This window comes from Centroberyx affinis, unplaced genomic scaffold, assembly GCF_046629955.1.
Source record: "Centroberyx affinis isolate AG114_WGS23_722 - 3 ecotype Tasmania unplaced genomic scaffold, CSIRO-AGI_Caff_v1 ptg000634l_1, whole genome shotgun sequence".
Classification (NCBI taxonomy): Eukaryota; Metazoa; Chordata; class Actinopteri; order Beryciformes; family Berycidae; genus Centroberyx; species Centroberyx affinis.
Genome location: NW_027279260.1, coordinates 51,994 through 75,000, shown reverse-complemented (window position 1 = coordinate 75,000; position 23,007 = coordinate 51,994). Strand labels below are relative to the sequence as shown.

Below are 23,007 nucleotides of genomic sequence, written 5' to 3'. Positions count from 1 at the left end.
CAAAATCCTGGTAATATTTTGCTATGAAGAGGTTCTTCTATCCAATCTGTAAAGAAATCATTGTAAATGAAAGCTTTATCCCTTTTTTGTATGGGAATTGCAATTTCAATTTTGAATCGAGTTCATTGACACTGAATTAACCCCGACCCTGATAGACTGAACAAATATACTGTATGTATTTCATGGAGAGGTTTAAATGACTGACTATAAGGTTTCATCTGTGTTCAGAGTCATTTTAAGATATTTAGTGTTGCAGCAAAAATAACAAAACCTTTTCAATCCTTTTTAATCATCCATGTGTGAAAACCTGTTTGAAGAGCAACATTATATGAATATTTTTTTTTTCCTCTTATGTGACTCTATCTTTTAATTACACATGTAACAGTGTTGCCCCTAGATCTGTTTAACACTGATGGGCCACCTCTTGAGGAACTAACAACACATATCATTTTATACCATTTCCCCTGAAACAGAATTAAACACAGGGTGACATCCAAGAGTTTTGTATAATTATTGCTTTTATCATAATAATATATAGGGGTAAACACTGGTGTGTAGTATATTTTGGTATTTTGCAGATTTGTTCCTGCAAGTTCTGTGTCAAAAAGAGTAACAAACATTTCCGGGATTCACAGGAATTTTAAAAGAATGTGTGTGGTTACATCTGTGTGTGTGTTTGTGTGTGTGTGTGTGTGTGTTTGTGTGTGTGTGTATTGGAGGGGGTGGGACATCTGAATACACACATCCACGCTGTGTTACTGGATCTGTCCCCTGCTATCCTGGTTTGATGCTATGCTAATCACGGGGCTAATCAAACGATTGGATTGGTAAGTCCGGCAGCCAAGCCTCCTGTTTGTGCAGCTGCTTGCCTCTTCGCCGCGCTTCATATTTATTCAACCTTCCTCTCTGTGAGCCAGTTGGAGCGAGGGACTTACAGGTGCTCCCCTAAATCCTCTGACATATCAGCGATCTCTGTGTACAGTCTCTGACACCCTATTTTGGTGCCGACACACCCCACATAACCTTGGTTCTCATGAGTTTATACTTCGCTCAGCTGATAATTCAGAATTTCAACACCCTGCATGCATACTTTCCACTGATTATATCTTGTAGATTTGTTTTGACTGGTGATGCACCAGTTCTGCTCCCCCACATTGTAAATTGTAAATGAACTAAACCCCATTTTGATGTGGCATTCACCAAAAAACAAAGATTAAAGTCCTATTTCTCTCCTTTTTTATTAACATTTGACAGCAAAATTGTCAATGTTAATTTAACTCAGAGTGTAAAAACCAACACAAACCCAGTGTTTATAAAAATCCACACCCATCAGAGTTTAATTTAACACTTTTAGATAGTTTTGAACAGCTGTCCCAGAGCCTTATCAGTTGTATGGGTGAAGAAACATCACTCTAATCAACATTTGTTAGCTCCAAATTATTGTCACTAAAAAAAAATCAACACATAAGGCTGGAAATTTTGCTGTGTGGCATCGTTAATACTCTCAATGTGTGGCTATGAATGAGTATGGTCCTGTATGTGAATTGGCGAGGTCGATTATGAAGAAGTAAAATAAAGTCAATAAAAACCAACTATGTCTCTACTGCCCTCTGTGTCTGTCTCTACTGTACTGTCCACTGTAACTTCTGAGAGCTCTCCATCTTCTTCATACTATGCGTGTGTGTGTGTGTGTGTGTGTGTGTGTGTGTGTGTATAGATATGCAGAGGTCATATTTGGCTTACACTGTTTTTTTTTTGGAGTGGAAGGTATGAGGGACTTTGGAGAAGGCTTGGCATGTGTGTATGCGCGCACATGTGTGTGTATGTGGACATGGATGTGGGTGCATGTGTGTATGTGTATGTATATGTGTATGTGTATGTGTTGTTGGGGTTACTAATGAAGTGTTGACATGAGGAGGGATTAGGACGGGGGGCTGACATTGACAAATGTGATACTAAGTGGGTTAAGATGTCTATAAATAAACCAACCCAAGTCCACAAATACATTCCTGTTATGCCAACAGTGCGCGCACACACACACACACACACACACACACGCAAATATTTGTGCTGCAGGGCATGGTCTAAGCGGAGGTAACCAGCGTGGAGTCTTGACAGAGGGATGCAGGGGTGCTGTTAGTGATTCTGGGCCCCCTGACAAGACGTGACACTGGGACCCCCGCAGCGCTGCGTCTGACTCGGTAGCGTATCACCTCGCCTCTCTGAAGCCCCCCCCCCCCTCCCCTCCCTCCCTCCATCCAGCCTGAAACTACTCCTCTTTTTACTCCCGCCAGCCGCACCTCTGCAGGGAATGATCACTGACATGGGGTGTAATCAATCCAATAGAATCCCTTAGACGGCCAGGCAAATTCTAATCAGCATTAAACTGGGCTTGGAGTAATGGATTACATGGAGTGGGGTTGCAGTTATCATATTTCAAAACTGTAACTGTAATCCAATTCAGCCATTGTAAAACACGCAGTAATGTGATTATACTGTAGATGCAGTATAATCAGAGAGTTCTGTTCTCTATTCCAATTGCTACTACAGTTATGGAGGTATTTGGAATGGCTTTTATGTGACTGAGAGTAATCGTTTCATAAGCTTACGGCTTTCACAGGAATTTTAAAACATGTCAGCAAATCCTTATTATACTCAGTTGATAGTGGCATTCTAATGATTTCCAATGATCTAAATATCAAAAGTCATGCATTTTATTATGCCGATCCTCTACACCTCAGCTGACAAGACATCCGAGGTCAGACTGGGTTCAAAAGATAGGTTTACGCATATAAAATAAACTAGATTTAGTTCTACAAAAAATGTATTATAAATCATTGATACTATCGTGAACAGACTATCCAAAAGCTGCAAAAGTAGAACACAGACAGGAGAAATTGATGATTATCAGAGAACAAACTCTTTGAATATGGCCCTATAATGGGTAGGACATAAGTCAATGTGCATGTGAATGCATCTTTCAAATAAAATTGATTGAATTGTTTTTACAGCACTGCAGATGAAATGAAAAAAAACAAATGCCAGCAAATACATCACTTATCAGAAGCCTAAGAGGTCTGTTAAATCTCTTTAGATGAGTCTAAGCCAATGCAGGAAAATGTCAAGCCTGATTTATTTTATACAAATGACAGTTAAGGCATATAAGTGCCTGATGTTTAGGGGTTTTATGCTGTATGTGTCATCTGCTCTGCAGATTTGGCGTCTAAAGTAAGGCTGAAATTAAAACACTCTCAAACGTCCCCAACAAAAAGCCACCATTGATCTGCTACCAAAATGATTCAAGACTCGGGTGTAAAGAGAGACTTCTTTGAACTTCTGGCCAAAAGTGTATCATATGAGACCGCGCCTGACTGACTTTGCCCCCGTAACCTTATACATGTGCCAGTGCGCCAGTTAGCTGGATGCCAGTCCAAGCGTGCAATTAATCACACTGAGCAATATATGAAAGCTCTTTCAGCTACAGCTTTACAGCTTTCTGTGTGGTTTCTGTGACATGCTGCTTTTTTCTGAATTGTTTTTTTTGTGTCTCATTAATGCCTGATTTTTGGCAGTGAGAGTATTAAAAAAATAATTACAGCTTGGCTTGGTGTCGCCTATGGATCTCTGTTTGTCCCTGGGTTGTTCACTACATTTAATGGTAGTTTGAGCCTGATCTATTCTGAAAACAAAACCAATCCCTTTTGTTTTGGGTTTTATTGACTAGGCAAAATGGGCTGAGGCTGTGTGCAAGCATACGTGCGTGTATATTGGCATTTAAGTGTACTTACAGCACAGCTATTTGTGCAGATGTAGGCTACAGTAGGTGTATATTTGTACATTTGCATCATACAAAACGGACAAAGAATAATGAGTATCTTCTAGTGAGTATCTGTAGAGTATTCTTTGGATTGAAAGTAAGGAAGGCAGAGTGTTTGGAGAACCTCTGTCATTTTAGTGTTTGGAAAGCCTTATTCCAATAGGAGATTCTTGGGAATTATCCTAAACCTAAGTACTGGAAATTGACTGTAAACTGAATCAGTCGATTAAATGAATGAACAAGCTTATCTGGCCTAGACACTGGCAGTATGTCACAGACTGATCCAACTAAAAACCTAGAATTTGAGCTTGAAAAATAAGAACTTGTAAAATGTAAAATGACTGGTTTGAATTGCCCAGTCCTAATCTCTCTTGACTAACTTTTTCCTACTTGTGTTTTAGTCGGACTTTAAACGTCTTTTTATGTTTTTCCTCATTTCCTTTCTGGGTGAAACATTATTTTTAACCTGGAAAGACCTTGTTTGACATACCAAAGATTGTGCCCAAGCCTGAGAGACATATCTGCATTGCAATGCATGTCGGCCATAAAACTATAGGTTAAAGCTTGTGGGACATAAAAGTCTAAATCAAAGTTAGCTAACTAAACACACAGTCGTGGTTCATGCAGTCACATCCGTTCCACGTGGAAAAACCTCCATCTGGGATTCCGGGTCTAAGTCCATCTTTGATGAAAGGGCTTGGATGAAGACTAGCAGACACTTGTCTGCCGTCTTCAGCCACTGGCATCGGAGGATTCCACTACTAAGTCATGTGATTTACTCCCAACTGCTGCGCATTCTTTCAAATCTCCTTTCATCTCCATCCCAGTGATGAAAAGAACCACCATTACCCCTTTAAGAGATAGCATTATACAAGAGCACAAGCAGTGATTTGCAAATGCCGTGTAAACATCTGCATGCCATTTGTAAGTTTACATCTTTAAATGCCTCATCATTGTCATTTTTAATGATATGAGCTACAGGCGATCGAAACGCACAAGCTCGAATTGATGCACAAACGAAAAGTGAAACCCCAAAGCTTCTGCTTGTGATTTTACGGTATTGATAATCCGTTTTGCCACGCCGCTGCATACCAACACACCCGGACAGGTAGAGAGTCCAGCCTTCCTGCGAGTCTCTGGGCTCCGAGGGGCCGAGGAATGCTTGGCACAGCAGCTCGACTGGCTTTAGGACGGGTTGAGCGTAGGGGGCGAAGCGCACGACTTGACATTACACGTAGCCATCCAAAGTTGTTGGCCTAATTATGTAATAAAAGGGACATGAATGCTTTGAAGTCCTAAGTGCAGTTGTCAGTTTCTTTGAAGGCAAATAGTAATTGTCATGTTCACTACCTCACAAATCAAATCCCCTACACATGTTTCCCCCTCCCCAAAGTCAGAGTCTGTGCCCTACCCACCACCACACACACACACACACACACACACATACACACCGCAACAACCTCCTCCTCCTTTACGGCGGCCTTGATCTGCTTGCTATGCAGGAACTGGTGGGCCCTCCACCCTTTCATGCGCTGCGTCAATCACCTCCATCTGGAGCTGGTCAAAGTCCCCAGGTCCCCAGGGAGAGATTTTGGTGCCCCCCAAAAAGTCCCATTCTGTCACTTCCTGGAATCCATGTGGAAATAAAGATGGCCAGATACCCCTCTGTAGCAGATCCTAGCACAGATTCTTAGATCCTTTACATCTGATACTCTTATGGGTATCTGTGCCACAGGATTTTGAAAATCTGTTAATCAAAAGCTGAACTCATTACTTTTGATTTTATGTGTGTTTATTTAACCTTTAAAATGATTGAACTTTAAAAATCTGTTCTTCAAAAGAGACCTGGCCAAGGGAGTAGTGTTGTGACAAACATATCCGTGTGTGTGTGTGTGTGTGTGTGTGTGTGGGATTAATGAAATTGCTGTATTGCTTTTGCTTTGGCACAAGATCAATAGGTAAAGGGTATACAAACAATATTATAAAGGTTTTCTGCTATGTATGTTCAGTAGACTCGATGTGTGTGTGTATGTGTGTGCATTTGTGTGTGTTGCAAGCATGCGTGTGTGTGTATGTGAGTGAGTGTGTCCCTGGGGAGTCAATTCCGCCTTTAAGTGGTGATAAAGGTAAGTTTTCCATAACATGATGGAGCCTCCTTTAGGCTACGAACCCCTTTTTTCCCCAGTCATTTGAATAGTGAGCTAGTCCCACTGGATTTTATTCCTCCTTGAAGTTCAAACTCATGTTAAATGACTTCCTTGTTCCTGTGCAATCTTTCTGACTATAGTGTTGAAAACCAGGTGACTTGCCCTCGGGCGAGGCTTTATAAAGTCACATCCTGTACGCTGCAGAGATCCTGTGGGCTAGCCTGGGTGTCTCTGTATCTACGCCTAATGTCTAGGAGCTTTATCAACTGGTGGCTCAGAGATTAGTCGGCGCTAACTCCACTCCAAACCATGAGTTTCAAGTCCGTTTGATACAGTTGCTGGGTCTGGCTGCATTTTCCCTGTGGCTGAAAAATAAAATGAAATCATAATTAAAAAATACTACAATGGTTGTGCACAGAATCTATGCTTAAAGATATAACCCCAAAATCAGTGATTCTGTTATCTGTTGCTCATATGTTGCTCCGGTAGAGACGATTGGAGAATTGTGTTTTTTTCTTGCATTCACTGCCAGTATATGGTGAAACAGATCTAAAAATCACACTTCTAGCACATAAACAAACACAGACAAAGCAGATTCTGACAATATATAAAAAAAACCTAGTAATTCTGCTGATTTTCTTAAGTGAATCGCTTTCTTTATGCTATTAAACCTTTCAGTTTGAACAAGTGTAACACCGAAATTCTTCCGACAGAATTTTAGTGTTACACTTGCTGGTTTAATAACATAAAGAAAGTGATTCACTTACAACAAAATCAGCAGAATGACTTGTTTTTTATATATAGTGTCAGAATTTGCTTTGTTTGCGTTCGTTTATGTGCTAGAAGTGTGATTTTCAGACCTGTTTCATCATATAATGGCAGTGAATGGAGAGAGAAAAAAAAACACAATTCTCCAATCGTCTCTACCGGAGCAACAGATAACGGAGAATCGACCATTTTGGGGTTTATCATGTCCAGGAAGCTACACAACCCAAGGTACAATGTTCAACATCACTTTAATCTATTTTATTCTGAGAAATAGCAGCATGAACTCCCCGACTCTCCACACAACAAATGCAACACTACAAATAAAAAACATCACCCGAGTGCTTAAATGAATACATAACTTTATTTAAATAAATGCTTTGTCATAACAAAAAAAGACAAAGGTTAAAAGAGTACATAAATTACAAGTTGAATAAATATTACACAGTGATATTCACTTTAATAATTTGAGATTTTTTGTCTTTTTTTATTTGTTTTTATGTAGTTCCAAATGCTGACCATTTTTATTCCCACTATCCTCCTGCCACCGATGGGTTGATTTCACAAGCCAGTGAACACCACATTATGAAAACCAATTGTATTGTGTCATTTCATCCAGAAAATGTTATGCATTCAGAAAAAAGCTGTAGTAACTGTACTAGTGTAGTATGAAATGTAATTATGAGTTCAAACCAAGTAGGAGATCAGGAATCTGAGGAAGTCACTGCTCGCAAACAGGTGGAAGTCACTGACACTTCACCTCAACCTACTATCCAAACATGAGAAAAATATCTGGAAAATGCAAGTATTCCCACATTTGACTGATGTACACACTGATTGGTCCCAGATATTTAAATACTTTTCAACACATGAGTAAATCTGTCTTTCGCTCCAACTAGCTTTGTGCTAAAAATCAAAGTGGAACTTGAGACTGTGCCCCTGGTTGCAGCACTGCGTTCCTCAGATTCCCGCGACTCCTTGTAACTGTCTTGCTAACTGTATCTACTGTCATGCAATTGGTATGACCCCCGTATCGGGGGAAGTGGCTAGGCCCTGATCATGACCACTGCCCATGGCGCTCGCTCTCGTTCCCTCTCGCTCGTCCCTCTCTTTTCCCCCTCGCTATCTCTCTCCCTCTTACTCTCATCTCTGTGCAATAGGCCATGAGAGCATGTGCCGTCGCTAGTGTACTGTATGTGTTACTTTCTATCTATTTTCCCTAAAGGATGTTGCTGTATTGGAGGTCCCAGGCATGGGCCGCACAGCCCCTGTCGACAAATATTACCTCAAAGCACCACCTTTAAAAGGTAAGCACAAGATAACACAACATTTAGCTTTTTGTGGCTGTTTTTTCCACTAACTTCATGACACCACATCTCAGGACGTCGTTGTGTGTCAGTATCAATATTGAATAACTGAAATAAGTGCAAGCTGCTTTTTTTTTTTCGAAAGTGGTGGTGGGGATTTGGTGTGGGAAGTGGGGCAAGGAGCCTTGATATCATGTTCACAACCAGAAGCCATTTTGGATGCTCACACTGTTTCTCTCTCTCTCCGAGGAAATGGCTTCTCTCTTACGACAGACATGAACAGCTTGCCTGCACTAGCGGAGAGAAGCGGTCCTTCTGCCCCCACGATGATTCGCCTCCAAATTCTAAACATCCTTTGGCTTCCACTCTCTGGCAATCATATACATTGGCAGTCACATGAAAAGCAATTATCTTAGCTTATTGGTTGTTGAAGAAAGAGAAGAGAGAGGTTTAACTGGCTGCGGTTACACAGCGGTTCCTCACAAATCACTCTTGTCCAGAATTGCCCTGAGGTACAGGCAAAGATTATAATGGATTTGCAATGCATTTGTGACACCATTTATAGGACCTACCACATTCATTGTTCTTCTCTACATCAGAACTAAACCTAGACCTGTTTATCGTCATAACAAGGATCTGCCCCGGGGGGGTGGGGGGGCATCTGAAAAAAGGAATTTGCCCCCTATGACATCCATGTCACTTTCACGTCTCTATTCAAATGTAATTGCATGTAGGAAGGCACTGTGACTTGCACACAGAGATAGAACAACTCTTTTTTTTAAATGACCCTGTTATTAACTGTAACCCTTTTTGTTTTGACCATGCTCCCCTTTAGATGAAGACAAACTGCTCACTATTTCCCAATGTGTTTTTGTATTGTTTGAGGAAGTATATTCTAAAGGCAGGATAACATTTCCATGGAGAGGCATGTAAAAGGGTTAGCTTCTTTGACTGACAGGCTACAAGGACCTATTGAAATTGTTTACAGGCTAAAAATAATCATTTTTTTTCTCCAAGCACCAATACATTGTTGTCATTGTTTGTTTCTAGAGGAAAAAACAACATTCAATAACTATACTTAAATGTAATGTAATACACCACGGTTACACGGTAGTAGCAGTATTGAGGGGAAACCACTTGAAATAGGAACATGGCTCAAAAGTGGGCGGTCGTTACTTCACTGAAGGCAAAGAAAATAGCACAAACAAAACCATACAAAACTACACTTCACACAACTGAGTCAGAGAAACGACTGGCCTTACTGGCGAATGCAAGTTTGATGATGCGCTCAGCTCAATTCAGCCGGAACAACTGAAAGGTTCATCTGAAAGGTGTTCATCGATAGGTCAAAGTCAAAATGTTTACCATGATCGAGTTGGGTCACTTCGGCTGAAAGCTCTTTGTTTCACCAGTAGAGTCAGCGCTCTCTGTCAAGCTCTGTGTCGCCCTGCATGGCAGTGTCTGTTCAAATAGGCACAGTTGGCATATCAGGCTAGCTACATTGTCAAAGAGCCACTTACATAGGTTCATCTGTAACGATCTGCTTACTCTTTTGCTTCCAAACACTCTCAATGTCCCGAGACATACTTTACATCGGCTAGTAAGAGAAGGCCAGCCCCAAGACCACTTCAAGCACTAGCAATAATTGTTGTGACAAAAACAAAAAAAGAGAAAGAAAAAGGACATTCTTTTGTAATAGGCTCACTCCATCATACACCTACACAGGCTCATACATACTGTACATACGCACTGTACACATACATACATTCATACACGCATCATTTTGTGAAGTTACACATATCTAAGCAGGTTCCCCTATTCATAAGTGCTCTGACAGAACCACATACCCAGATAGAGTCAACTGTTACAGCAGAACCCTATCTCATGTTTCTTTTTTTTCTTTTGGAAAACAAATAGACAAAAAACCAAATTGCTCTGCCAAATCGTTGGTTCCAGCTATCTCCTCAAGACCCCAGAGTGGCATCAGATTCGAAAGCCTGTTCAGTTCTGTTTAGAATCAATGTGCCTTATGTTATTTTTTCTTCACAATGGTTTTGTGTTAACTTTACATGATACAAAGTGTTGTATTGAAACCCCCAGCTTCTATAAAAATATATCCATTATGTGCATATATTTTCATGAATCTGCAGCCGGGGGACCCGGCTCATAGAAGGGGCCCCATGGGCAATAGTCAAGGGTCTAAATCTTCTGGGTTTTTTCCCCTCATTTGGAGATGAGTGCTCGGTCAACAACAGCAAAAAAAAAAAAGAAAAGAAAAAATTACAGGTGTCTCTTTTCAGCCTGTTCTTTCGTTTGGATTCTTTTTTTTCCTCGTGAAAAAAAAAAGTGAATGGAGGGCGGAGCAGACAGGTGTGATGGGAGAGGAGGAGGTGTGGGCCCTGGGTCAGGTGGTGGTTAAGGGGTAAGGAGGGGGGCGGTGGGGGCAGTAAACAGAGTTCCTCCCCTTTTCACTCGTTGTTGTTGTTGCTGCTCTCCAGGTCTTTACACTGAATGTCCCCGCCGCTGTAATCTGTGCCGGGCAGCTGAACGCCGTACTTGTCCACACACCAGCAGATGCCTCGTTTGCGACCGCGTGAGGGCTTGCACTGTGGGTCAAGACAGGGTCGGAGAGAGGCGGGAGGGGCAGAGAGGGTGGGGAGGAGAAAGAGTGATTTGGAAGGGATAGCAGGAGCAGTATGGGGTGGTGTGGAGAGATGTGGGGAAAAGAGAAAACAAAGAGAATATAAATACAAACATAATAAACATTTGGAAGGTATTCTTATATTTTTTAACGCTGAATTAAGTGCAAGTGTTTTGTTGAAGCTAACTCACCTGCTTGCGCTTGAAGAATCCCTTTCTGTCGCAGTTGGGAAGGTACAAAGACAGAGCCATGACACGAGAGGTGTCCTTCATCCCCTGGATGATCCCGTCCAACTTTCTCCTGCAGGGACCCTTTGGAGAAAGACAGCGTGGAGTTACAATCCAGCAGCATAGTGAAAGTGAACAGCTGTTAGCATTACAAAGGCTATGCAAAGGGTGTTCACATTAGTGTTTGCGGATTGTTAAGGCACCTGAAATTGAAGTTTAAAATAATTTGAAATTGAAGTTTGAATTGCAGTACGTAAGATTTAGTTAGCTCACTCTTCTCTATTGGGAAAACGTGACTTTATTATTTATGTCAATTACAGGCCACCGTAAGCTGTGCCCTGTCGATGTTTTCTTACTTGTCAATAGAGGTCAGTAAAATTCACTGATAACTTAATGCCCCTTTAAATGCAGCCATTTACAATTAGCTAAAAATAATATGTGGTTAAAAGTAAGATTTAGCACCATTTGTGTTAGCAAGGGAGACTTGCACCGCTTTTAAATACTTACAAATTCTGGCTCGTGCTTGTCGATGGGCAGAGGGGAGTAGTCCATGGGGGAGCCCATCGAGCGCTGCTTGCCCTGCTTCCTCTTCTGCTCCTTGCGCAGAGCCTGGACTTTCTTACTGTTCACAATGTCTTTGGGAAGGAGTGGCACTTTAGCCGGCTGCAGTTCCTCTGTAATCTCTGTGGTCATGGTGTCCTCGTGTTCTCGGGACTCACGATCTACACAGGGATAAACAAAAAAGGATCAGTTAATATCACATTTTTAGCCTAATACCAAGCTGGAGTTTACATTTATCTAATACAGTCAGGTCTCTATAAGTGTATGGGTGAGGGTGGGCACAGTTTGGAAAAAGGAATGACGTTATGGTAAAGATGTAAAGTAGGGATTCAAGTTTGTGTAATAAAATTTTGATGATTTTGATGATGATATGCATCGTGGAGTGGAAAAGTTTTTCGCAATTTCAGCTGCCAAGCTTAAGCTTGGGCCACCACACTTCTGGTGAGCCCAGCTGAACTCACTGCTGTTTACATATAGCAGGAGACAAGATAGACTCAGTGTGGCTGCATTTTGGGTTTCCAATTAAGGAAGAAAACGGCAACAAGACAACTGACAAGACAAAGACTGTTTGCAAGTGTTTAAAGGAGCATTGCCTCACAGGAAACATCAACAACATGCTGCACCAAGTACAACAACCTCACAATGAAAAACCACAGTCACAGTATCTGGTTAATGTTGCGTTTGAGTCTTACATGGTTTCAGAGGTCTTAAAAACAGAGCTGTTTCTCTTTGCACTACTTCTGGAGTTTGTCTGTTTTTACTCGTCAGGCTTATTTCAGAAAACGTTTTACATTTAACTTAAAGAAACCTGTAGTCACCCTGTTTATGGTTTGCAATTTTATTTTGTTTTTGCTTTCAGTCAGGAATAAAAGGCTATTTTTTCAGTCAGAATTGGCTTCATTCAGATTTTCCTCAAAATAGTGTGATAATATTGACTTGTGACCCAGTGCTGTGTATCAAACTGAATTGTGGGCTGAATGTATTGTTAGATCCCTACATTATGGTGTCTCAACCTGTACTCACAGTGTGTTGCTACATGATTTAAAGTAAGGTTTTAAGGTAAATTCCCATATACATACATAATGTTTGCAATATTTCACAAACAGAATGTAGCTGAAAATATCAAAAGGTACCCAAAACTGAATAATAATCAGTTTAATAATTTAATTCAATGATAAGCTGATACTCTTCGTTTGCATTCTTTCTTCACTGCATAAAATGTGAAGTATTCTACAGCTTGTTATTCTAGTGCTTCAAAGAAATACATGACCAGATGCTTTTCCCAGGGTTTTTGGCCACCAAATGTTGCTTTCCCATTGTTTACAGAGGAAGGGGGGGCGGGGCCAGTGATCAACAGCTGATGAACTCCTACTCTTAACCCAGTGGTCCAGATTCATCTTGTCTCACCCAACCCCATTCTCCCAAACGACTCTGGTTGTGGTGGTTACAGGAAAAATAGAGCTGCGTGTAGTGCAAAACATATTTACCCATATGCCAGTCAAAACAACCTACAACTGATGTACATTCGTGAGAACAAGCAAGACAACAGATGTTTAAAATTAGCCTGATCCAGTAGTCTACAAACACCAGGATGTTCTATTTTTAGAGTGAGACAAGCTACCTTGGTCGTAGAGTTGATGGCTAAATAGACAAATATAGAAAAGCAGACACATGGCAGCACATATTTGTGATGTTTGTGAGCATGTGGACCTGTACACCGAGGGAAAACAGCATCATATGCTGCATGACTGCCTGAGGCTTGCCTGGAAAATCAGCTGACATGCTATCTGAACAGCTAAACTAAGAAGCTAAACAAGAAGCACTGAGGCATCTGACTGCAGCAACTTCATATGAAAGCATCCCACAATGAGCTGAATCAAATGCCAAGCTTAGGAAAATCCAATTGCTCAGAGAATTATGATTGTACAGATTTCATGTAGTTCCTAGAAGCGGCTTTGCCTCCCCCAGGGGGCACTACAGTCTCAGGGATCTGGAAGTCCCTCTTGATAGGATATTTGGTGGTTGAGGTCCCTTATCCCTAACCTGGCCCTTCCCCTCCCCCTCCTATCTTTGGGGCTCAGCCTCTTAAGCCCGGACCCCCAGCCAGAGGTTCTTTGAGGCCACAGAGAGAAGCCCTCTGCTCCCCCCTTGGCTTAGCTGTACCATAAGTACAGAGGTATTGTGGGGACTTTGCCAGGCCCCGGCTGGCCAAAGCGCCGGTGCCAGTGGATGACCCTGGTTATATTTATCTGACAAGGGAACCCGCCGTGGTGCGCAGGGCCAGACGCACTGAACCAGAGAGGAATGTTGGCTGGGGAATACATGCCAACTGCTGCTGAAAGAGAAACCAACTTCCATACTAGTATATGGACAAGGAACTGAGAGAATGCATTGAAAAAAAACAAAACAAGATTTAACCAGAAGCCGACTTCGCTGAGTGGCGTGTTAGTACACAGCCATCTTGGAGAAAGGCACAGAGACGTAACAAGGACACGGGCTCCCAGGAACTGATGTTCAAAGAGCCTGACACAGCATGAGCGTCTGGAGTCTATGGGAGGGGGGCAGGGTGATTACCAGAATTGGGTCTTTGGCTTCTGCGCTGCACTGCCATCTCTTTGAAATTAATCTCACAACTCATGACTTGGCAGGCCCCGGTTTGTGTTTGGATATGTCCTCGTGTCTCCCCGCTCAGACTACGAGGCTATAAACCGCTATAAATAAATATGTCAAACAAGCATTCCTATGTACATGATGCCTGTGACCATGGTGGAAAAACTCTTTATTTCTGCTGTTCAGTCCAATAATTTCTTAGGGCACTTGATTAAAATGCCACATATTTGGCAATGAAATCTGTTGTCGAAAATAACTGCTGTAATTTTTTTTTTTTAAATGAGCATTCTTGCCTCATGCGTAGTCTAATTTGGGTACATAAATGGCCAGACTATGAAAAGTCTGAGCCATGGGACATCAGTTATGTTCATCTTACAAGTCAATCAGTTTGAGAGCGTTTCTGTTTGTCCATGTTAGAAAAATGGACATAATCTAGAAAGACTTTTGACTTTTTAAAACTCATCATCCTCATATCCAAGAGTAAATGCAGGCTGAAGGTCCATGAACTGAGCCTACAACTGAAAGATATTGAGACAAACTGTGCCATCTTCAGCCAACACTACACATAGTGTAGCCTTTGTGCAGACAATAGTGTCTGTCTCTTTTTCTCTTTCACTCACTAAATCACCAAATTCATCTTTTCTGAAGTGGGCTCTTCAGTGCGGCCACAAAAACTCAGTTTTTCCATGCTCAGGGTCCCCAGCTTGTAAAGGAGGCTTAGAGGGTCTGTGTTTAACTACTGAAACTCAGCCAAGACACTGGACAGGAGCCAAGTGAGCCAAGTCACGTGCAGCTCTTCCATTCAGCTGAGCCCAAAGCTGTGTTGCTATCTCTCTCTCTCCCTCTGCTCAAGCTAAAGATTTCATTAGGACAAGAGGAGTGGAGTAGCCAAAGGAGGTGCACCTGATACTTCTCTGTTTAAAAATTAACATCTGCGCACAATTATGCTTCATGAATATCCCAAGTTTCTTACAGGCAACAGTCCAAGCATGAAAGATAAGCCAACCCTTCTTTCAGTTTTTCTCTCCACCGGATCTTTATGAGTATACAGTAATACCATTTGGTTAGCAAAGAAGCCAGGACAATGAGTTATCCCACCTTTCATTGGATTTCCCAACATTACACCACATTTGTTGTGTCCTGCCTTTGATTAAGTCAGTCTGTGCGCGGCATCTGAAATTACATCTTTACAAGGTGTAAGAGAGTATTGAATAGAGTTGCTGTTTAATCTCAACAGGGGGTAGGACAAGATAATTGTTGGGATAAATGAGCCGGAGGGCCTCTATCATATAAAGCACGACATTAGTAAACCATCCTTCAGCCTTAGCCTGCCTCTGCTACTTAATATTTGAAGGCAAGGCCATGGCCTGATAACCCTGAAGTTTCTAGAGCAGAAAGGGAGGTGTGAACAAACCAGGCCCACAATGGAGTTGTGCAAGTCAGCGAGGATGTGGTGCAGCAGTCCAAAAGTTCCTGGTGACCAAAGGAAAATGGGTCACAGGGGGTTACTCAAGAATGAACCACTTATAATAGTTGCCAATTACCACTGCTAATCCTCTTTGATAGCAAACCCATTAACAGTTAAACTGACAAAGACTTTCATCACTGGAGCTGTATGCATTCTCGCTTGCATTGTCCGACACAACTTGACTATCCAAAATAAAGGCATGGATAGCCAGTTGCATGTTTTTATGAAGATGTGAGAAAAGATGTGGAAGAAGAGGAGGAAAACAGTGACAGTGGTTTTGATCCTGATAGCTAATATGACCCTACAGTCTGTGCATGACTTGACAGCAGCAGAGCACAAAGCCAGGCTATCGACCCGGGTAGAAATCTGTTTTTTTTTTTACATCCATACAGACAATGCGAGGAAGAAATACACAGGAAGATTGAGAGACTGAGGGTTGAAAGAGGCTCCATTCTGTACTGACTTGAGCACTAAACAACTAAGGACGCCTCCAAATGTTCTGTCCATTTCTGTCTGATTTTGTACGACTGTCAGTGTAAGAGAATTATGTTTTGACCCGTACATCCAGTTGCTTCGAAGGAATTCTTGTTTGGCCCTGTGCATGTTCTCAATCTGCAACTAAACTTCCAGGAAATAACTTTTCCCATGGTATTGTGCACACAGAACATGTTCATTGCAATCAAAAAGTTTCCTGCTTTTCTGAATGCATGGTATAAATAGCATCTAGAACAATTCAAGGATTATGAATTACAAAACAGTGCTTCTGAAGGGGTGCAAAATCTTTCCAAGTGGGCAATAACTAGCAAATTTGTGGAACTGTTTACGGCTTCTGCAGCTAAACTCAACCTAAGTGCAAATAAATGCTCAATCCCAGTTGAAACCAGTCATGCGAAAAGTACATTATCAGAGTAATGCAGATGGTTGTTCTACTGTATGCTCCTAATTTTGGTCTGAGGTCTCATCCCACATCTGAGTTTGGGTTTTCAACAAGCCACACGGACGGACGCAACCTCTTTTTGGGTCACCATCACCACAACACAATTGCTGGGTGTGACGATATTCTAACTCCCCAATGGCAGAAGCAGCTATTTTGGCTTGTGTTGAGCACTCCTGTCCAAAGCTAAACTCCAAGCAGCCTATAAAGAAGCGTCCAAGTGGGCAAAGAACCAGCATCGGCATCAATTTGGGGTTAACACTTTCTTTGTAAGGGGTTTACAGTATCACATTCAACACCGCTACAGTATCATAATATGATTCCTAGCACTCTCATGAATGAACAATCTGCCTTCATAAGAGCTTTGTTACTTATTTATGTAATGTGATACATAGATGATTTCAGAGCAGAAGATGCTGCAGCAGTGTAATTTAAAAAATATGCGTGTTGATTCACGCAGATGTTGCAAAAGTGTTATGACTGTGCCATACAAAACACTTTTGAAAGAAATCATAACATAATTTTTGTTGTTTTTCTTTTTGTTTTGACTGTTTTGTGATGGCTCTAATGTGGTCAAAACTAAGAATCAGAAATGATGCAACCTCAATAATTATGACGCACTCAAGAGGAAGGACTTAGGAATAATGTTGATGAGGCCATGCTTACCTCGAGCAACAGGGAACAATGAACGGATCACCCATCTCCCATTCTAGCCAGCAAGCAACACCAACATTTCAGACAAGTGACTGGAGCCTCCATTGTTTTCTGCCTCTTCAGAAACACGAGAGGCCTATTTTTTTTGTTTTGTTCAGTCACGACAGGGAATTTCAAAGAGTTAGATTCTTCTGTGGGGCAAAGACAATGAGGTGATTTCAACCTCTTGATCCTTTCCCCCGCTACACTAGCACAGTAACCTGGTGCTGGCAGTGAGGTCACAGGACCCACGCGGGTCAGGTCCGATCACATGTGTTCCCGTTTAAAGCCCAGCATGTGGTCATCCCTGCCTTTTTTCAGTCACATGCTCCTAACAGAGAGAGACTACTGTGTGTACTGATTTGTTTCACAGCTGTTGCCACTAGCAGGCCAGGTGTCAGTGACCAATATGCTGTACGAATACCACTGTAAAACTTTATAGGAAGAAATCAGGCAAGCGTGCCACAGAGGTTCCTCGCTCACCGGTAGATTTCTGTCCCCAGATAAGTGTATACCCCCAAGAAGGAGACATGCAGAGACAAAACTGGTTTCCCATCATTAGTATTAATGTTGCAACCCAGAAAACAGGTTCCCTACCTATTCCAGATGTCACACTTTCTAGGAAATCTTCGCTTTTTCTTGAAGTCTTAACGTGATATCCTGATAAACCGGCCCCCTGTTTCCCTACCTATTCCAGACGTCACACTTTCTAGGAAATCTTCGCTTTTTCTTGAAGTCTTAACGTGAGATCTTGATAAACCGGCCCTGCTAATTGTCATACAGATCTGCTGATGCGTGCTAGGCTTCAGCTGCCCTGTCACCGAGGTCCAAGGTGAGAGAGACGGAAAGCCACATGCAGCCTTCCCTTTCGCACGAGCCCATCATGAAGCTGTCAAGCAGCTGGGAGCACGTGCGACCAGAGCCATACCTAACATGGCATGTCTGCATGCGCACGCAATGTCTACAACAGACCGAAGACGGCGGTTAGTTGTCATTACACTAGTGTACGGTTAGAGAGAATGGACTTTTTAACTACTTGCTTTAGTTTTTCAGATATGACCCAATATACCAGCTGTGTCAATGACATTGTGGACATGGAAAAATATAGAAGTTGACTAAAACAACGCAATGACAAGTGATTCCATACGGTCCTTGGAAATGAAAAGGCACAAATGTGAGCATAGACATACTAAGTTGCTTGACTTCATGGTGACTGTAAATATTAACAACACCACTAACCACTAACGTTTTGAAATGTCAATGTGACTGAACTAAAGCATAGAAAGTGTTTGGCCACAAGTTAAAACTGCATCTACACACACTCAGAGAGCCCAGACAAATAAAAAGTCTTAAAAAGTTGTCAGTAAAGGCACCCACTTTCCTGTTGCTCTGTTAATAAGAAGGCATAGCATGTCTGTCCGCGTACGATTCAAGCATTCTGGACTTGGAACCCCTCCCTAATCATCTTTTGTTTCTTGGCAAAGAGCAATCTGTTAAAACATAAGGCTCTTTCAGAAGCTTGAAGGGCGAGGGGCCTGCTGCCATGAAGTCATATCTGTTGGCAAGCTTTCCAGGTTCTGATTCACTTACAGGGGCTAACAAAGTCTGAGCGCCCCCAAAGCACATACCACCTCCTCCTGTGCCTCACAGCCGAGTAACTCCTTGGATCACAGTGCAAGAGCAAAAAATAAACGCATGCAATGCTGTGACACGCAACTAGAAACAGTGTGATAGTGAGCATTCTTTATCTGATATGAGCAGGAAAGAGAAGGGGAGGCGGGGGCTGCAGGATAGAAAAGATTCCTCTCTCCCATTGTCTGGTTACTCCAGTCAATATTTAGTAGGTTGCAGCTATCAAGGCCTCCTGAGTGTCGAGGACACTTGAGCTCCTCCTCCCTGTGTTTGCCTTGCTCAGCTGGTACAGCACACAGACGGCTGCAACCCCACACCACAGGAAACCAGAGGCTCACCTCACCAATTCCCATCCAAGGAGCCGTTTGACAGACGGCCCTTCAGAGAGAAGAGAGCGCCGGAGGCATTCTGCTGAATCACTGCGTTGCGACTGAGCGCCCATGCAATGAATGCACTGCCAAGGGGAGGAAAAGATGCTCTGATTACCACTGTGGGCCGACAGAGAAGGCAGCTTCCTTGTGTGTGAATGTGTGTGTGTGTGTGTGTGTGTGCACGAACACACATACACAAAGCCAAAGTGACACACAATTGCCTGAAGTCTCATCACTCACAACAATTAAACACACAAAACACACCCAGACACCCACACATCCCCCCGCCCAAGTATACATGAATGCACACACATGCACACACATGCACGCACGCGCGCACACACACACACACACACACACACACACACACACACACACACACACACACTTACACTTTAAACGGCACACACTTTAAACGGAAACAGACAGGACTGAGACCTTTAGATGATTTCAATTATCGCTGAATGTTTTGGAAAATACCAGGCTTGCTGGGTATTTTTTTTTTTTTTAGAATAATGGCACACATGGATAGACCACATTCTGTTCTAATGTTGTTTCATGTATCTATGTCATCCAAACTGAGGGCTGCACGCTAGGTGCAAATAGCCCACTGAGTCTGTCAACAGCCAAAATGAGCCCAGTGGCATTTTATAGAATGTGGCATGTTGCCAAAACCTTTGTGGCTACCACCTACTTGTCTAGTTGTTGACAAGCTACTAAAACTCAGTAGTGACAGTTAACCTCTCTGATGTACCAAGAAATGTCTTAAATCATTCAAGGCCATTGGCTCAACTCTCTCTCTCTCTCTTTCTTTTTGTCTGTCTGTCTGTCTCTCACTGTCTCTCTCTCTTTTTTTCTCTCACACGCGCATACAGATTTAATCTGGGCGGTAATCCGACTCTCAACACCACCCTTGGGGTATAGCCTAAATCTATCTAAATTCCGCTTTAACGAGACCCCTTCGGCTATCATTCCTGGTGTCAGTTTAGGCTATTGGTTCATTTCACGTCGGAAATAGTGGTATATCAGAATGATATGAGAAGGACAGTGGTTAGACGGAAAAGCGCCAAACAGACAAAAATGAAAGCAGTGGAGACATAAAGAGTCTAATGCGCTCTGGCGTGAGGGTGGAAAATAGCGAGGACTGGAGAGACAGGCAGAGACACAGAGATCTGCGATCCTAGAGGCATGATGGACCCAGCCGGCTTCACTACTCTAAGACACTTGCTACAGTATATCACAGGACACGTTTTCCAGACTAGAATTCCCATATAGATACGCTTCAGCCAGCAGACACCCGCTTGTTAAAGGTTTTGCCCCTGGGACCCCGCGCCAGTCTCTACTGTAGTTGGGAAGATAACAGCAGAGACGGTGAAAGCTCAGATAAGAAAAGTCATGATAATGTAGTCTCTCCTAGCGCTGACTCCAAGTGAATGCAATAACACTGAAATTAAACTAATCCTTGTTTTACTGGGGACTCCCTGGAAGCCTCTCCGGGACCCCTGGAGGTTCCTGGGCCCCAATTTGGGGACCACTGACCGTTGCGTAAAACGCGTCTTGGAAACCATGTGGGTTTAGCGGAGCGGCGAGCCGCTCACAACTCCAAAGATTAATCAGCAGCGAGCATGCAGCAGAGGTTTTGCTCACTTCACGTTTTACTGTAAGGATTCAATAGAAAATAAGGCATAGCCAAATACAATAGCTTCATAATAGTGGGATGCTGCGCCTGTGACAGACGCACCTCGAGGTGCAAATCCCATCTCCACAAGGACTGGAAAAGAGAGGAGGAAGCTCGCAGCCAGTTTAATCAAGGCAGTGGATAAAAGTTAATCAGATGGCATCTCAAACCATCTGTCAAACAAGAGGTCTGTCAGAGACCGGTGGTTCCGGTCACTCATGTTCTAAACCAGTGACTCTCAAACTGGGGTCCGGGACCCGACCAGGGTTCCTCGAAGAGGGGTCAAACATGAGGAAAAATTATTTTCACTACTGTTTAATTCACTAGCAGTTATCCCAATTAGAAAATCTGCAAGAATGACTATTCTAATCATAGGTTTAACTCTCTTAACTTGCCACTAGACAGTTCAAATACTAAATCAACAACAACATAGTGCATCTTCCCATGTGGGGGTCCCCCATGGGACAAAATATGATCAAAGGGGGTCCATGCCCTAAAGTGCTTCAGTGATTGTTTGAGAATAAACCCGGTCTAGACGAGACTTTTTGCAATGCCACTGATCCGTTTATTACTGCAGATGTACACATCGCCAAAGCGTCTTTTTCTTTATCCAAAGCATGCATGCAGTCAGTCAGCCGGTGCGCGTCTTACCTATGGGCGGATGGGCCGGTTTGTATCCTTTCTCGTTGGTGCACACTCCCCTGCCGTGGAGCAGGGCGTGCAAGGGTTTCTCCTCTCCGCTCCTCGGCAGACAGCGGAGGCCGTGGGTGCAAGTCCCGGTGTAAACGCCGCACGCCTGCCCCTCGGACAGGGCGCACGTTAGGCAGCAGCCGCAGCCCGGCTCTTTGACCAGCTGGCAGCCGACCGGGACCGGGGGGCACATGGACAGCGCCTTCTGGTCACAAGGCTCGCACGGCACGTATGAGCCCAAGCAGCCGGACAGCCCCAAGAGAAATGTCACCAAGAGACAGAAACTCAGAAACATGTTGCTGTTCTCGTCAGTTATAGCCTAGAACCTCAACTGCGAAGAGGGAAACGAGCAGGCTAGTCTAATGAACACAATACCTCAGTCAGATAATCCGATTTTTAAAGCTAAAGCCAAGAGTCTTCATCCAAAAGAGTGTTACTATCTATTTAAAAAAAAATGTGTCACAGGCTAATCGCCGTGCACCATGCAAAAATAGTTAAAATGACCAATTTAAAGTGAGTGTATATTTTTTTTTCCCGAGATTGTCTTCTGCAGGAGCAAGGCAATTCTTTGCGCAAAAAATCTGAACTTCTCCCCCCTTCAAAGGGACTCCAGTACTTTCTCCACCAGAAGTTTCCTGAGCAGACTGATCAACTTGAGAGCTGCCTTGCCTTTTTAAAAACAGCCGAACCCAAACCCCTAACTATGAATACGCTAAACAGCAGGGAAGGGAGGCGCACTTGTTCCACGGCTTGGCAGGCGGCCAAGCATTTTTTTTTTTCAGCAGCAGGATCGCTCTTTCACGCTGAGGGCTAAACTGATGCCAAGGTGCGCGATCGAGGCAACGGCAGAAACCAACGCAACCCTCATCAAAACATTTCAATAAAACACTCCTCAAAAAAGCACCAGGCTTCCACGGTCAATAAATTCATAGTTTTGCCATCAGCTCCCTGCTTCTTCTTTGCCCCACACTGCAAAAAATGACCATCTTAACAAGCCATTTAGCCTCATATTCAGCTTTAAAGTCCTATTTTTGTATAAACAGGTAGCAATTTGGGTCAATTTTGGCCAGAAATGTGAGATGCAACAGATGTCAATATCTTAAAATCAGTGGAATGATTCCACTATCAAGACAAATGACACTTAATTCAAGTCTTGGCAAGTTGGCAGATATCCCCCCCTTGTTTTAAGAAAATATGGTTTTTCTAGACGATAATAGGCTAGACTGTTTGTTAAAATGTATATTTTTTGTTGTGCATACACTAAGCGGTGCGAGTTATAGACAATAGACAACAATATGTGGTTCCCCAAATATGCTTTTGGGGTTAGGCTACGCACGGAGCAAAGAGTAAACCTCAATGAAAAAGCATTTTGTTAGATCATGAATGTGCTGCGGCCAAAAGAAAATACATCACCAGTCACCCCCTACTTGATTCATAATTGTATAATTGCTCACAGACCTCACGCA

General features: G+C 42.8%; 2 protein-coding genes across 2 annotated transcripts in view; one reads left to right on the top strand and one right to left on the bottom strand.

Annotated features, from left to right (window-relative positions):
- Positions 1–1,547, top strand: part of LOC139643593 (insulin-like growth factor-binding protein 2-B) — an 18,178-nt gene extending 16,631 nt beyond the window's left edge. The window contains exon 4 of the mRNA XM_071518778.1: positions 1–1,547. This exon is cut by the window's left edge and continues 231 nt beyond it. The gene's annotated coding sequence lies outside the window, so the exon portion shown is untranslated.
- A 5,533-nt stretch (positions 1,548–7,080) lies between these two features.
- igfbp5b (insulin-like growth factor binding protein 5b) lies at positions 7,081–22,171 on the bottom strand. Its single transcript, XM_071518777.1, has 4 exons — positions 21,503–22,171; positions 11,412–11,626; positions 10,869–10,988; positions 7,081–10,642 (listed from the first exon to the last, which is right to left on the bottom strand). The coding sequence occupies exons 1-4, from the start codon at positions 21,834–21,836 to the stop codon at positions 10,505–10,507; spliced, it is 807 nt and encodes a 268-aa protein (XP_071374878.1). The 5' UTR covers positions 21,837–22,171; the 3' UTR covers positions 7,081–10,504.
- Positions 22,172–23,007: the final 836 nt, after the last annotated feature.

What these genes read in the sequence shown, in the direction of transcription:
- igfbp5b (XM_071518777.1), bottom strand. Translation starts at nt 21,836, where the DNA reads ATGTTTCTGAGTTTCTGTCTCTTGGTGACATTTCTCTTGGGGCTGTCC. An exon ending in ACCGGCCCATCCGCCCATAG is followed by an intron (nt 11,627 to 21,502) that starts GTAAGACGCGCA and finishes ATCCCTGTGTAG; the next exon opens with ATCGTGAGTCCCGAGAACAC. An exon ending in ACAAGCACGAGCCAGAATTT is followed by an intron (nt 10,989 to 11,411) that starts GTAAGTATTTAA and finishes CTTTCTCCAAAG; the next exon opens with GGTCCCTGCAGGAGAAAGTT.